At 44.3% G+C, this 16,989-nt stretch overlaps 1 protein-coding gene across 50 annotated transcripts in view; it reads left to right on the forward strand.

Moving 5' to 3' along the window:
* Positions 1-16,989, forward strand: part of trdn (triadin) — a 471,335-nt gene that overhangs the window by 255,076 nt on the left and 199,270 nt on the right. For 49 of the 50 annotated variants that reach the window (XM_067984607.1, XM_067984633.1, XM_067984632.1 and 46 more), the window contains 2 exons: positions 6,783-6,827; positions 16,439-16,477. In XM_067984607.1, coding sequence (XP_067840708.1) covers positions 6,783-6,827; positions 16,439-16,477 — 84 coding nt within the window. The remainder of the gene's footprint in view (positions 1-6,782; positions 6,828-16,438; positions 16,478-16,989) is intronic. The other variant, XM_067984610.1, reaches the window with a different exon arrangement.

Below are 16,989 nucleotides of genomic sequence, written 5' to 3' on the forward strand. Positions count from 1 at the left end.
ACCTTATGATGGAGGGAAGGTCATTGATGAAGCAGCTGAAGGTGGTTGGGCCTAGGACACTGCCCTGAGGAACTCCTGCAGCAATGTCCTGGGGCTGAGATGATTGGCCTCCAAAAACCACTATCATCGTCCTTTGTGCTAGGTATGACTCCAGCCACTGGAGAGTTTTCCCCCTGATTCCCATTGACTTCAATTTTACTATGGCTGCTTGGTGCCACACTCGGTCAAATGCTGCCTTGATGTCAAGGGCAGTCACCCTCGCCTCACCTCTGGAATTCAGCTCTTTTGTCCATGTTTGGATCAAGGCTGTAATGAGGTCTGGAGCCGAGTGGTCCTGGCGGAACCCAAACTGAGCATCGGTGAGCAGGTTATTGGTGAGTAAGTGCCGCTTTATAGCACTGTCGATGACACGTTCCATCACTTTGCTGATGATTGAGAGTAGACTGATGGGGCAGTAATTGGCCAGATTGGATTTGTCCTGCTTTTTGTGGACAGGACATACCTGGGCGTTTTTCTACATTGTGGGGTAGATGCCAGTGTTGTAGCTGTACTGGAACAGTTTGGCTAGAGGTGCGGCTAGTTCTGGAGCACAAGGCTTCAGCACTATAGCCAGGATGTTGTCGGGGCCCATAGCCTTTGCTGTATCCAGTGCACTCAGCCGTTTCTTGATATCACCTGGAGTGAATTGAATCTGTTTGGGGTAAACTTTAAGAATGGATAAGAAATTGGCTGAGGTGTAGAAAAGAATAACTGTTCATTAGAGAAGTTATGTTAGTGTTGGGGGAAATACTGAGTGGGATGCTCTGAACTTGATATTGGAACCATTACTGTTTCTAATTTATATAAATGACACTGATTCAGTAACTCAATACGAATTGTTCAAATGTGCAGATGATATCAAACTAGGAGAGGCAGTGGCAGCTCAGAACTTACAGAATGAGTTGAATAGAATAGGTATGTGGGCAGAAAATTGGTAAATTAAATTTAATATGTAAAAATGTAAAATATTGCACGCAGGAAAAAAAGTAAGTGAAATATGTGCTCCATGAATGGTGTTGAAATAGCTAAGGATGAAGCTGAAACAGATCTAGGAGTCTTAGAAGACTCGACGTGCAACATGTCCAACTATCCAATACAATGCTGAACTACAAAGCAAAACAGTAAAATATAATACAGGTGAAGTTGGGATCAAACTGTATAAAGCTCTGGTCAGAACGCACCTTGCATCCATTTCTTGGTGACTGAACATGATACTCAAAGGAGATTGTTGAGCATTGAGGGAGTACAGAGAAAGGCCACAGGCAGATCCTTAGTATCAAAGGTCTGAGTTATGAGGAAAGCCTAGACAGAATGTGTCTGAGAGGTGATCTTATAAAGATTTACACGATAGTTAATGGAATAGGAAAAGTAAACTTAAGACTGATGTCAGGAAATTCTTCTTTACACAAAGTGATCAACACACAGAATAGATTCCAGATGGAGTAGTGGAAGTGAAAACCCTGGAATCTTTTAAGAAACAATTGGATGCTGGAATGGAGGGACTTTTGGATCTTCCTGGGTTGATGAACTAAGATGGCCTTCCTTATCTATAACTAGCTTGTGATCTTGTGATTCATTTTATAATCTACAGACTCATTTTTATCCAGATTTCCTGTGCCTTTACAACATTTCTTTTTGTATTTACAATTAAATCTACAGAAGAGAATGCACCAGGTTAGTTCTTCATAGATAATACACAGTTCTTCAATTATGTTTATGTAACTCTTTTAAATGTAGAAAATTACTCCAAGGTGCTTCACAGGAGAAAAAATGAGCAGGCCCTAAGCCTTTTGGGTGAGGATAGTTGACTGAAAACTTGGTTGAAGAGATGTGTATTGAGAAGAACACTGAAGGTGAGGAGAGAGGTAGGAAGGTAAAGGCTGTTGGAGAGGGAGTTCCAGTGGGTAATGGTTAGGTGACTAAAGGCTGTGCCAAGGAAGATGGAGCAGAGGGAGAGGGGATGCACTATTGGCCAGAGGTCTCAGGAGGTACATAAGAATGGAGAAGGTTGCATAGGTACGGTGGGGTGAGGCCATGGAGGGATTTGTAGATTTGAGGATTTGAATTTCAATCAATTGGGGAATGCAGAGCCAGTGTAGGCCAGAAAGGTTGGGTGAGAAGGTCTTGGTGTAAGATAGAATGTGGGCGGCAGGGATTTGTACAATGAGTGTTTGGGGAACGAAGGTTGGGGCTTCACCATAAAGGACATTGAAGAAATCACTGTTGTGGGATAAAGATTTCAGCAGCAGTAGGGATAAGTTAGGGGAGGAAGTGTGTAACATTGCAGAGATAGAAGTAAACGGCCTTGGTAATGGATAGGATAGGGGCTCTGAAGGACAGTCCTGCGTTGAATAGAAAAGTGATTGCGTGCAGATTAGCTCAGCCTGACTGAATTTCCTCGGTCCTCTCCAATTATTGTCCCGTCTCTAGCTTTTCCTTCTTGTGTAAGGTCCTTGAATGCATCGTCACCTCTCCGCTGCATGCTCACCTCACCTGAAAATCCCTGGCCAAGTGCTTTCAAGTGCTTTCAGTTTTTGCCCTGCCCAAAGTCATCAATGGTATCCACTGCACTTGTGACTATTGGAGGGAACGGGATGGTGTCAATTACAAAGGGTATGGAGTTTAAACTGTAGCTTCAGTCTTCCCAATGTTGAGTTGGAGGAAATTCTGGCTCATCCACAACTTAAAATCATACAGACAGTCTAACAGCACAGCGGTGTCCATGGAGATGATGAAAGTCGTAGAGAGGTGGAGCTGATTGTCATCAGCAAACATATGGATGCACACTATGTTCACATGAAGGACAGCATGTAAATGAAGAAGAGGAGGGGTCCAAGAATGAGAACTCCAGAGATGGCAATGCAGGAGCTGGAGGAGAAGGCATTGCTGGAGATGTGCTAGCTGCTTGGGGACAAATAGGAGTGGAATGACGCGAGGGAGATGGACCACGGGAGAGGCATTGGAGGAGGAGGTCATGATCAACCATGTTAAATGCCATAGAGAGGCCAAGGTGTACAAACAGGAACAATGCTTCATAGTCACAATTGCAGTGGATACCATTGATGACTTTGGGCAGGGCAAAAACCGTACTGAATGCACTTGACCAGGGATTTTCAGGTGAGGTGAGCATGCAGCGGAGAGGTGACGATGCATTCAATGACCTTACACAAGAAGGAAAAGCTAGAGACAGGACAATAATTGGAGAGGACCGAGGAAATTCCTAGCCCACATCACCACATAATTTTATGAGCCTCTTTTCCTCTGTGCTACGTGATTTGATCTATTTAATGTATGACTCACCAACTGTTTTGCTATATAATTTCTATATAAAAAGCCCAGGCATGAGAAAAAGGTCATTTAGCCCAAGAGCCCATTCTTCTAGGTAATTGTTTCTCAAGTAAAAGGAATCTCAAGACTTTGGTTGCGATATGTCTTCCAGCCATCAGATATCCTGGTTTAGTTATTGTTTAAAATGGTTTCAGTGAAGAGATCTTTGTATTCGGTAGCAATCATCTCTTACTCTATAATCATTTCATTTTTCAGCCAAACACGAAAAATTTGAAAAAGCAACTACGTGTCCCATGAAATCTTTGCTTGGCTCTCTTTCTTGACCAAATAAAAGCAGCACCAAATACTGGCACTAATGCGTGCATTTAATTTTCTCTCCAGAAATTAGATGTATTTTAGAAATCACTTGTTTGGCCTATATTTAATTTAGCTTTGATGAGATGGCGAATGATAGTCTGGCACCTTAAACCTACATGCGTTACAGGGTTTATATATATTTTAGTGACTAGAACATATGTGGGAAAGATTAGCTGACTTTTCTGGTATATTTAACAAAAGTCCAGCTAATATTCTGATACCTAGTTAGAATTAAAACTTTACAGTATGGAGTTCAACCTTTGTTAAGTCCAATATTTAAAACAATGTTACACAAAATGTTTCTCAAAATGCAATATTATTGCCAAGACAGTGATCCAAACCTGATTTTCTTATTACAGGTATTTACACTGCATTGGTAGATTACAATTTAAATATTGGTGCATAATATAATTGAGATTTCTGGGTTCTTCATGCTCCCTCTCTGAAATTACAGGTCTTCATTTATTTTTGTAAACTATACCATGAGCCATTTACATGAAGGAATGGGATGTAATCTCTCATTCTACTCTATTCTATTCAAAGTTTAGTGACTTTGTTTTCACTGCTGGTTAAAATGTAATATTCATTCCCATTTTCATAAATTGATCCTGTTAAAATAAGTGAAAAAAATCTTTAATCTTAACTTTTTCTGATTTACCTTTTATTTTTGTAAGTTAAAATCAAGTCAGAAAAATCTTTTTCACTTTCACTCTGATTTCAACTGTTCAACACAAAGTTAAAAGTGCAATCCAGAAATAATGGCTGGAGATTTGTGTATTGAGTCTGTGAGCTGTACTCTCGCCGTTGATTTTATTAAACTTTTCTTTGTTTTAATAGGTGCACAATTTGATGTTGGGGAGAAAGTAGTGGGGTAGAAATTGGTCATCATTGTGCTCATTTTCTGGATGGAAGATGAGGGTAAAAATGATCAATTTTGAAGGGCTATGCCCTGCACCCCAAGGACACCTGAAAACCATCCAATGCCATATTGGCCTTGGACAATTATCAGGCGTATGGGGTGGCCACCTAAAACAGAAGTTAAGGCCTCGCATACGCTAATGAGGGGCCTAACGCCTGTTTTAGGTCCCTTCTGATAAATTGGATGGTTCTGAGGCCTTAGGCCTGCACCATTCAGGTTTTCTGGGTGTAGATAAGGCCTAGTAAGTGGCTGCCACCAAAAGGATAGGTAATTGTTTTTTAAGCTTCATGTGGAGCCAGGAAGATCAGGTGTGCTCTTCCCAACTCCACAGCACTCCCGAGGGCCGCTGCTGACCTGCAATTGCCCCTGTCCCATTGTCCACTCCTCCCCTCCTCCCCCCCACCCCTCGCTCCCCTGACTTACCTGAAGGCAAAGGCAAGAAGCCCGAAATTCATCAGCTTCAAATAGGCAAACTACCTCTGGAGGCTTGACAGGTTCCAGTATCTTGCCTAAATTAATGAAATGAGGCCCAAAGTCCATTTTCACACTAGCCTCGGGCCTGTTGGTTGGGGGCATACTCTGTGCGCGCCGTCGATTATCGACCCGAAAACCAATTTCGACCCCTGGGCATTTTAATTGACAATAGCAATGTTGTCTTTATTTTACACAATCTACAAGATCTCTTAGGCGAATGAGTAGGGATAACATAATAAACTGCTGGTAAAATGAAAGAATGCTTAATAGCCAAACAGTAATCAAAATTGTTCGTAGAATCTCACTCATGGTAATACAAGGCGACTAAAATATTTATTTTAATAAATCACTAATATATGTAAAACTTGTTTGCTTCTCATTATAATCCCTAATGAGTCAAAGTTAATTTAAACTATTCTGCCACTGGATAACTGCCAAATATTCGAGAAATTCCGCTCAATCTTCCAATGAATGTATGAAAAGAATTTTATCACTACAGATGAGCAAAATACTGCTGATGTTTTTCTCCCCTAATCTAAGTTCTGTTGTATTACAACACGTCAATTTTCTCATGATTTAGCAGGCTGATTTTCCTGTCTCTGACATCCTGTGTGCTCCAGTTCCCAAGACATTAAGGACAGGAAACAGGGGCAAAGAATTGTATTGGCAGTTCTATGTCCTGTTTGCACAGCACATTTACCTGGGGCTAAAGGGATGGGGGTGGGAAGCTCTTGTCTGATACAGGTACATTTATCATGGAAGTAAAGTCACAAGGCTTTCCGTGTTATTTTCCAGAGGTACTGCTGAGCAGATAGCTGGCCTAAAAACACCCCATGGAAACTGGGTGGAAGAAGTTGTGGGGCTGCACCATCTGATTGGAGACTCTGTCAAGGCATTTTTCGCCATCCTTCAGTACATGGCTGAGGTGGGGTGGAGTCCATTTGCCAGTTACTTCTGACAACAGCCATGATGGCAAAATGATGCTGGCAATTCATGCTGCAACATTAGGTCCTATAGCAGCACAAAACTTCCCAGCCCCTATTTTGAGTGAGCACTGATTCTGGTGTGGGGTAGTCTCGCCTGGTGCTTGTCCAACACGTTCAAAGTAGCTGGGCCTGGTAAACCATCTGGGTTCAGTGGAGGTCAAGTTGGACACACAAGTAAAATGCACTGCCTGTCTTATCCCGAGGAATGGAAGAGAGGAAGAAAATCAGCCCAGCTAGTTTAGCAACAACCAACAACAATTGCAGGAACTTTTTGTCCATGGCTTAATCATAAACATTGGCTTGAAAGGTCATGAAGCACCTTGCTTCAAAACAGACCCAGCTTCAAAGCAGCTTTAATAGCTTGGCAACCAAAATCTAGATTTTTTTTTGGCAACCCTGGCTGCTGTTTTGACTGCATATATTCCATTAAAGACTCTCCTAAAAAAAAATAAGGTGTTATATTTTTTATTATTTGAAAATATAATCAATGCAACCTTTAAATAATAATGTTAAGGTTTTAAGGTATTTAATTCTGTCCCAGTATGAATAGCTGAATGCTGCATTATGTGTTTTCTGCAAATTAGGCAAAGGATTCCAGATATTCAGCAGATAAATATGGGTTGATCAATAATAATGGTTTAGGCAGGGGGATTTTGCTTTTGTTACCAATGAACTCATAGGGTGATATATTTTAACATATTCCTATATCACTTTTACAGAACCAATAAAACAGAACGCTACAGCCCCTGTTACAACAAAGAAAGGTAATTAATGCCATTTCTTAACAATCCATTCCTAAAGGAAATGATCTTAGTCCAAGTATTTATTTCTTGTCTGCACATGATTTTCTTACCTATTTCGAATCTGTCTGTTGTTTCTGCTCATTCTGACATGATTAAAGCTTTCTTCACATTGAATGTCAGTTGGAGGCAATAAACTCCACATACTAGCAGTATATTACTAAAAATTTGCATATGCATGCACTTCCTGTGTCATAATTTTAAGTAACACTTTTTATTTCAACATTTATAATTGAAACTGCTGATGTAATAATTATAATGGGCATTTTCAATGTAAACACTTGCCTGTCACGGTATAATTCCAGACTTCTCACCACTGATGGCGCTGTGCACCTCCACATTTCCATCTCCCAGCTTCCATGCTCTTTGGCCTCCCCAGCTTTGAAGATAATGCAGTTAATATGATGGATCCATTTCCATCAGATATTGTGGCTTTAGCTAATCAGAGTTGTGCTGGTGGTGTGGAAGAGCATTCCCAGGGCAATACTGGTTGATGACTTTCAGCTGCTTCCCAGTTACCTCTCATCTGCTTGATGATGCTAATGACAGTTGATGGGCACTGGGGTGTAGCGGGGGTGGGGGGATGGATTTTAACGGCCAAGAATTGTTGGTTTGGGGGCGGGTGGGGAGTGAAAATCCTTGATTTTTGTAGCAGACATCTGCAGCCTCCTTGAGGAAGAGCTCCTCCCTGCTGGACCTGGTGGCCACTCATTGCCCATTGCAGCAAAAGTAACCACTGCCCTCAATTTCTTCACTTCTGGGTCCTTCCAGGTCACCACTGATGACATCGCCAGAGTGTGTCAATTGCCTGAACTTAAAAGTGTATAAGGCAGGTGACAGATGGGTTGTTATGTAGGGCATCCACTTATGTGAACATCCCCCTTGACGATAACAGCCAGAATGAGCAGGCTGTGGATTTTGCCTCTCTGGCTGGCTTCCCATGGGCACAGGCCGCAATCAAATGCACACACGTGGCAATCCGAGGATCACCACATGAGCCAGGAGTCTGCATAGACCAAAAGGGCTGTCACTCCATCGATGCATAGCTGGTGTGCAACCACAAGATGCGATTTATGCAGGTGTGCACCAGATTCCCTGGCAGCTGTCATGATGCGTTCATTTTGCGACAGACCAAAATTCCAGACTTCTTCAAAGCAGGAGACGGGCTTAAGTGCTGGCTCCTTGGAGATAAGGGATACCCCCTGCAAACGTGGCTCATGACACATCTGAGGAACCCCATCAATGAGGCGCAAGAGTGATATAACCAGAGCCACATGACCAACAGGTGTGTCATTGAGCAAACCATCGGCATGTTGAAGATGCGCTTCAGGTATCTGGATAGGTCTGGAGGAGACCTTCAGGACTCACCAGCGAGGGTCTCCAGAATAATTGTGGTGTGCTGTGTCCTGCACAACACAGTGCAGCAGAGAGATTCACAGATGGAGGAGGACAAAGATGCTCATTGAACAAGAGAAAGAGGATGAGGAGGAATACGATGAAAGTGCATCCAATGCAAGGCCAGCCATGCACATTGCTGCCTGGGATGCCTTCATCTTCCACAGGTTCTCTTAATAACAGTGGCAAAAGAGAGACATTGAGATACTCAGACCATCTGACAGAAACACCACCAAATCCCCCCCACCCACTCTTTGCACAAAAGAGTCCTTCACCCATGCATTCATCCATTGCACATCCGCCCAATGGATACCGTTATGTATTGACATTCATCATGGAGCAAATGAAAAGGCGACTTAACACTTGGGACCCAATAACGGCCAAGACGTGCAAGTGGTGATAATCAATACATTTGATTGTGCCAATATAAAAAAGGAAACTTAACAACATAACATTTCTTCAAACACCTTTGTGCGTGTCCTTGGTGAACTACAATTGCTTGAACTTACACTTCCTACCGCCTCTACATGGTGCTTCCCCCGTGGCTTCAGCAAAGGTAGAGGCAGGCTGCTCAGAGCCCTGACCTGATATGCTTTTGGCCTACGACCTCTGGGTTTTGGAGCCCGTGAGGACCCTTCCAAAGTCTGCTCCACCTGCACCTGTGCAGGGGCAGACTCGGCCATCGGAAGAGGGGGAAGCATTTCGGGTACTGGTTGGTTTGGGGGGGGCGGGTAGTGCAATGGGTGAGACGTCGGAGCGCTTTGAGTGGAGTTCTCACTTCCATGACCCCTTTCGCCTTCATCCCCCATAGTTCAGTCGTTGATGAAATAAAGTCATCGTGTGTGTGAAAGATGTTAAAGTTCTGTCACCAGGCATCTGCGGGCTCCCAGTCTCTCCATCTCCAATGGATAGTGATGCAGCTGTTCCAATTATCTCCATGGCCTCCTCTTCTGCATCTGTAAGCTGGACTATTTGTGGAGGGCCACCTCCATTCCTTACCCTCTCCCTTGCGTTTTGTGCTCTCTTCTACAAGGGGAGAAAGAACAGACCTGTGAGTGACTGAAGGTGACGTAGTCATGCGATGGATGCATTACTTTGGATGAGGCTGATTATTAGAAAGGTGTATCAGAGGGTGACTATCAGTCAGATGTATCACATTGCATAATGATTGGAGTAAGTGACAGCGGTGGATGGATACATGGGGAGGTGAGGAAGTGCATAGAAAGTGAAGGATGGATGCTGCTGAAACTTAAGTGGGCGTGAGGAGTGATGTGATGGAGTAGGCTTACCAAGACGGAGTGAGATGGCGGGTGTTGTACACCGCAGGGTGAGGGTGAATCAGCACTGTATTCACTTTTCCTGACCTGATTAGGTCATTAAAACACTTCCTGCACTGCTGCCAAGACCTGGGCACCGTGCTCCTGCTGCTCACCACTTCTGCCACCTCCAGCCACGCCTTCTTGGTGGCAGAATCTGGTTTCTTCCTCCCATCACTTAGGTAAATGACCTCCCTTCTCGTTCTCACTGCACCCAGCAGTATTTCAAATGGAGCATCCGTGAATCTGGGTGCTGCCCTTGCTCTCTTGGAATCCATCGCTTCACTTCCTCCTTTCTGCTCCAAAATCCATTTTTGCTTTGGCCTTTTAAGTAGTGGACTTCAGATTGCATCATGCGGGTGTGCAATACGCCCGCTGCGCAGCTTGGAGACACAAAACTTGGAAGCAAAAATAAATGCCTTCAATTGAGTTGCGATCGCAGATTCTGACCTGCTTACTTCACTTCCAGATTTCCCATGTGAAAATCCATCCCCCCACCCTCTTCCTTGATTCAAGTAAAAATCACGCCCTGGCTCTCTCGATTTTCACATGTCACTGCTTGCTGTCCTGTGACTATTGCAACTACTGAGGCTCACTCCTTGCCGGTTCCTGACATTACCACTCCCCGTTCCTGTGGCCATCACTACCATTGAGGCCCACCTTGTTTTCCCTCTTGCCTGTCACAGGCCACACTTTAAAAGCCCATTCCTGAACTTAACCAAAAAACTGATTTTAAACTGGGGGATTCTTTTAAAGGGTTTGTCCATAACTTTGGGGAAGACCAGGTTTTTAAAACTTATTTTCAAAGACAGTTTCCAGCCTTAACTAGGAACCAGCTTTTGAAATGCAGGGAAGACATTCCATAAAGGGCTTCTGCATGACTTTGGTCCTGTGAGTTAAACTGGAAAGGCTTTCTCAACTCCCCACAGCTAAGCATTCCATGCTCCAATTTGGAAGAGAAATTTTTTTCCTAACCTCTCGGTAACAATTTTAAATTGATGACCTCTCATCACTGACTCCCCAAAAGCCTTCATCATTTTTAAAAACCTTTATTAAATCTCATCTTAGCCTTCTCTTTTCCAGAGGAAATAGTCCTAGTATCTCATCTCACATAACTACATGCAAGAAAGAAGTTCAGATCCACAGGGACAAGCAAATGTGATCAGACACACAAAGGAAAAAGAGAATTGAGACACACTGGGGCAGGCAGTGTAAGCAATACATTGGCTTTGGACATCAAAGCCTTTAAACCAGTGTCGAGCAGAAGCATGTCCTGGAGTGACTGAAGACAGAGGCAGGATGTGCCAGGGAGGATGAGGACAAGGAGGCACAGGAGGACGAAAAGCTGCTGCTTCTTTCTGGATGGTTTTAATTCCCTGTTTATTCCCGTGATAAAGCTCCATCTATGGGTGGGTTCCTGTCTCACTGCAGATGCTGCTGCTGCCTTCTTTCATTGGTTCTACCCATTTGGCAGGCTTCAGACTTGGGGGTTGTTCTCTGTACTGATATTGGTGGATTTAGAGTAATAAATGCTAAATCCACCAATAGGAGCTCAGAGAACAACTCACAAGCCTGAAACCCCGCAGATGCACCATGGGACAGGAGTGTACAGTCACATTGTTAATTTGCAAATTTGCAAAAAATGAGAAGCTGTGATAGGATCCCTACTCCTGCATGAGGTCAAGCATTTAACTCTATTAGCATGTTATATTCTGTTGTGTTAATATTCATATAGTTAATGCTGTACTGATACTCTTTCCAAGAGAAGCATTTCTGTAATACAACCTGAGTGCCTTGCTACTGAATGCTATAAATGCAACTTTAAAGCATCTGCGTGGCGACAACTGTGATTTTACCAGTCTAGCCGAGACCTCCTTTGATATCAGGGGAAGGTCTGTACAGATAGGCAGTGGTAAAAGTACACTGATGGCCCATGTGGGCAATCTGAGAGTTCAACCCGACCAAACCCAAACTCAAATGCTGGTGGCAATGGTTGTTTATATTTGCAGATGCTGGCACTCAGGGGGTCAGAGATTGGTTGTGAAATCCCCTCCCAAGGCGAGTGTTGTGCCTCCTATGGCAGTGCAGTTCCTTTGGTGACAGAATTCTTGCCATTAATGCAGTCCTGTAAAGTAAATGGGAGATGGGTTTTGGTGTAGCACTAAGTTCAGTGTGTGCCTTTGTAATTGTGGATTGATTGAAAGTAACTCCCTGCCCGAGATCAAATAGGCTGTAGGACTTACTTCATTTGAACCTGTTTTTTCCATTTTACTTATACAGTTACCACTTAGCAGGACAGTTGCAAGTCAGAATTGTCATTTTTATTTTGTTATTGCTATATGTACAAACACATTCGATGTTTGGCCCATAAATCTGCTTTTTTTGGGAGGGGACTATCATACAATTAGTCAAATGGATGTTATTCAACACGGGTAGAATTGTAAGCTGGCATGGAGCAGGTTTTGTGGTCATAACAGGTGAGGAAATGTCACTGCAATACCAAAACATTGGACTCCAATCTAGGACCTGAAGTTTTCCCTGAGTAGTCAAAAACATGTCACTGCTTGTGCCAAATTTACTGCCATCCATTCTTGTAATTTTTCATTCTTGTCAGCAACTGCTGCATTAAGAACCTGGTTGACGTTAGAAACTCACAGCATGAAATTGTAATGCCCATATTTCTATGCAAAATCAATATTCCTATAATTCTTAGATGATAATTCCGAGTCTGAAGAGAAAGCTTTATATGAACAGGCATTGGTAGACTGAGCTAGAACCATACAGGCCTTGACCAATTCGTACCACATTTCTTTCAATTCACTCCACACAAAGTCACACTACTATATCTTTGGCGACACCTAGTATGCTTTCCTAGTCCCAGGCTCTTTCAGCTGTCCGCAACTGCTTTTCAGCTCATCAGCTTCTTTTCGGTCTCAGAGCCCAGGCCAGTCCCAGCTGCTTTCCAACTTCCTCTTTGGGCTAGGGGCTCTGACTCAGCAGTAGCCCCGTTGCTCTTGTGCTTCGACCTTTTAACTCTTGGTTTGCATTTCTAGTGTAACCACCTTTTTGCGAAAGGAAACGATTGGACCCGCCGATCGCTTCACCTTTCCAGTCTTCTTCTCAGTAAAAGGACTCTTCTTCATTCTGGCTCTTTCCAAGCTCAGTCCGTTCGGTCTCTTTTCCAATGCACTTTCGAAAGACTGATGGCAGCTATATCCCCTCATACAGCATAGTCCTTTCAGCAGGCTCACCCAAGGGACTACCGAAGATAGGCCTGAGGGAAGGAGTATCCAATTGAACTGCTTCTTGGTCTGGAGCAGATGACTTATTTTTCTCTTTCCACTGCATAACAACCTCTGTTGCTGTTACATGTTTGGACTTTTTCTCCTTATGTTTTTTCTTGAATCCTTTCCCCATGTACGACCTTCTACAGGGGGTCTGTAGATGTGGAACTCTCACTTCCCGCATGGGCACTTGATCCCATAACATCACGAACAAACGCTGGTGGTGGTCAAGGATCCCATTCCTTGGGTTACTCAGAGATTGGAACATGTTTCTCTGGGTTTCTCTTTAACTGCCCCAGCTCCAGCCGCTGCTCCTCGGCCACACTTCGCAGGATGATAAGCAACTGCGTCGCCTTTTCCGACCGTGAGCGGGTGGCTTCATCCTCCATTTTGAAGCAACCATCCCTCGCTCCATTTGATTCCTGCGGTTTGCACCTGCCCCTCAATTTGGTCCATCTGACCCTCCTGCGAGTTTTCCCTTTGCACTGTTATTCTTCCCCCAGTCCTTATTTGACCTCTGGGGTGCTGATTCTACTTGACATTCTTCAATTGAAGATTTATTGGAGGCCCAATCTCCAGGAGACTCCAACCTGATTACAGGGTTATCGGTCGCTCCATTGGCTACCTCCAATTCATCCACTTTTGATGCCTTTTCAGTATCTTTACACTGTTGAGGTACTGCCATATCAGTTTCTTGTCTGAGATCCGTTTGGCTATCCGTTTTGATTCCTTCCAACCGCACTGATTGGGATGACAAACCAGAAGCTCTGCAAATGGTCCCAATTATTTCTGTTACTACCTTCTTTACCATTTCAATTAGGATCGTTTCCATGGTTTGCACTCTTGGGGCAACTACTTCAATACCTATTCCCAAAGACTTTAATTTTTGTTCACCAATTTCTTTGATTTTGCATTCAGCCAACCCACCTTCAAGTTGTTCCGTTCTAGATCTCTGCAGCTCTTGCTCATCAAGAGTAGAGCCATTTTCATGAACCACACTACGAGTGTCTGACAATCAGCCAGCCGTTGCTTCTATTGCTGCCTCTGTAATGGCAGCTGTCGTTTCTATCAGCGGTCCTTGTACAACCCCTGCATCAAGCTCAGCAGGTTGTAGAACCTGATCTACAGCATTTAACTCTGGAATCTCTGTCTCCACAGAGGCAACAGTTTCTGCAGTGGCCGTAGAAGAGCAAGTTATTGCAGTCAGAAGGAGCCCCGCTTCATGGGACTCTGAACTCTCAAATTCAGAAAGATCCACCATTGTCCCCTTTTGTACAGCTTGAAATTGGTCAACCGAAGCAGAGTGTAATTTTACTTCATGGTCACTTTCCAAAGTTAGACCCTTTGATTCAGGAGCTACTTCACTATATACAACTTCAGACACTCCCACAGTCGTAGTGATTTCGATGGCCTCTCTGCATCGAGCAGCCTGCTCCTTCAACTCATCATTGGTCCTTTCCCTCTGAACCTCTCTTTGTTGAGCAACCTTGACCTTTTCCTTCCAAAATGCAACCTCCTACGAAGCCTCTACACCTCTTCCGATCGTTTTCCAACCCTCCGATAGTCACCTGCTAACGAGAGTTATTCCGAGGACTGGCCTCGAGACCGGCCAACTTGTTCCTGTACTCTTAAAGTTGCCTTCAATCTCCTTGACCATCATTGGTGCGTCGGAAAGGTCACTCTGTGGTTTTGCAGATCTTTCCACCTGTTCATCGATGGACTGCCTCCTTTGACCTTCAATCACCTCTTGCTTCCTTTGAAGAGCTACAACCGTTTCAACATGGGTTTCATAAGCGGACTGGAGGCTCTGGTTTTGAGAGGTCAGCTCCGCGACCTCGGTATCCAATTCTTGCATCTTCTATGCCAGCTCGTTCCTCTCTCTAGGTCTTCAGTTTAGTGAGCCTCTCTAGCTCAGCCTCCTTCTCAACCTTCAATGTCTCAAAGTGCAGGACAACAGAAGCCTTCTCGTTACACATCCTTTCCACCTCTTCCTTCAGTACGGCCACTTGTTACAACTTACTCTCTCTTTTGGCTTCCATATCACTCTCAAAACTGAGCATCGCATCTTATTTAGCCCTCAGGGCTTCTTCGAGGGCCTCTCTACCAGCGGAGATCAAGGAGAACTTGCTGGGCCGCCCGCTCTTTACTATGCGAGTCTTCTGCCAGCTGGTGCCTCAGTTTCTTCTCTTCCTCCAGCTCCACGTCTTTTTGCATCAAGGAGTTGTGGAGCTTCATGATCTCCATGTTCAATGCATCAAGCTGTCTGGTCAGCCTTTCCTCCTGAACCCTCACAGTTTGCTCGAGCAGCTCCTTCTGATCAACCATCTCGTTGACTGACTGTTGGAGGCTGGAGACAGTCACCGTTAGCTGGCTTATCTCTCCCTTGTGAACTGCAGGTTGACCTGCAGGCGGAGTTTGGCGTCCACGATGTCCTGTAGCTCATCGGCCTGCTCCTCCAACTGAGTCCTCATCTCTGCCACCTGCTACTCTTCCCCTTCTCCAGCTCATGTATGCTCTTACCTATACCGTCCAAGGAGCTCATCAGATCCTCCCTCTCAGCCTGGTGCTACTTGTTGAGGCACTTGAGCTCCTTGTGTAGCTCGTTGACCTGCCTATCCAGCGCCCGTCTCTTCTCGCTATTCGCCAACTGAGCCTGCGGGGAGGCCATCTGCTGCCCCAGCTTCAGCCTCTTTTTCTTCTCTTCCTGGAGCAGCTCCTGGGTGTCTTTTAGGTGGGACTCCAAACTTGACACCTCCTTGGCCAGTTTGGTGGCTTTGGCCTCAGTCCTCCCCAGAGCTCCAGCGTCGTCTTCCAACTCGGCCTGCAATTTGAGGACCCACTCCATGCCATTTTGCTCCTGACTGTTACCACATAAGTACATGTCACTGATCTCTCCCTCATCCTGGGGAAAGCCTTCTACAGGGCTGTTTTGGTTACGAACAGACGTCCAAGGCCTTTGTCTGCGACCCTTTCTGGGCTTCCGCATCTCCTCAGAACGGGCCATGGTTTCCTGAAAAATTCCGTATGCTCCTTCCCCAGCACACTCCTAGAGGCCTCTACTACGGTACCCTCTGGGAATGTGTAATTGTACTTATCCTCAAACTCCTTAATGTCAGCTACCAGTATTTCTTTAGAGTTTCCAGAACTCGTCCCCATCACGATCGTGGTTTAGGACATCAACTTCTTTATCCACAACACCTTATTGTACACAGCATGTTGCTTCCTGTCGTGCAGCAACGCATGCGCTTTACCCCAGGATTTTTGCTGAACCAATTGGTCCTCTCTTGAGCGGCCCAACAGACCCCCTTGCTAACTTCCTCTTTGGACTGTGTTCACGGGGCACTGTCTCAGCAGCAGCCCTGTTTCTCTTGTGCCTTGCCCTTTTAACTCTTACCTGACTGGGTAAGGTCTCCACCCACTCCAGCCTTAATCACTTCTTAAAGGTGATGTCTCTTAAAACGGCCATACCTCTCCTCTTAAAGGGGAGGTTTCTTAAAAGGGCCACTCCCTTACTTGGGGATCAGGGCCCCGAGCCACTCTGCTACAATAAGTAATACCAAACCTTTCTTGTTGTTTATAGAGTCAAAGAAAGAAAAGCTAAAGCCTACTAAAGAGAAAAGTAGGTAAAACTTAATTTGAAGCTGTTTTTAGTCAATGTGAAGGCAAGTTTGTCCCACACACATGTTTCCACAAACATGATATAATATCAAGAACTAGAAGGAACTTATTTCAAATGTAATATCAAACAAAGCTTTATTATAAGTACATGGATTCCTTAAGTAGATAAAAGTTAAATAATTAAATGCATTTCATTGTAACTGCAGTGCTTTGCACCAATTTTCCCTTTAAAGAAAGAAAGAACTTGTACTTATATAGTGCCTTTCACATCCTTAGGGTGTTCCAAAGTATTATAATCAACAGGTTATTTCTGACGTTAATTCACTGTAGTTATGTAGGCAAATGCGACAGCCAATTTGCACACAGCAAGATTGCACAAACAATAAATAAGTGAATGAATGAGCAGACCCTCTGTTTAGGGTGGTGCTGGTTTTAGGGACTGAAACCCTCTGTTACAGAAACGAGGGGGTAAATTTTGACTGAATTTCAAAAGTAAGCCATTGATTGTAAAGC

This window comes from Heptranchias perlo, chromosome 5 (assembly GCF_035084215.1).
Source record: "Heptranchias perlo isolate sHepPer1 chromosome 5, sHepPer1.hap1, whole genome shotgun sequence".
Taxonomy (NCBI): Eukaryota; Metazoa; Chordata; class Chondrichthyes; order Hexanchiformes; family Hexanchidae; genus Heptranchias; species Heptranchias perlo.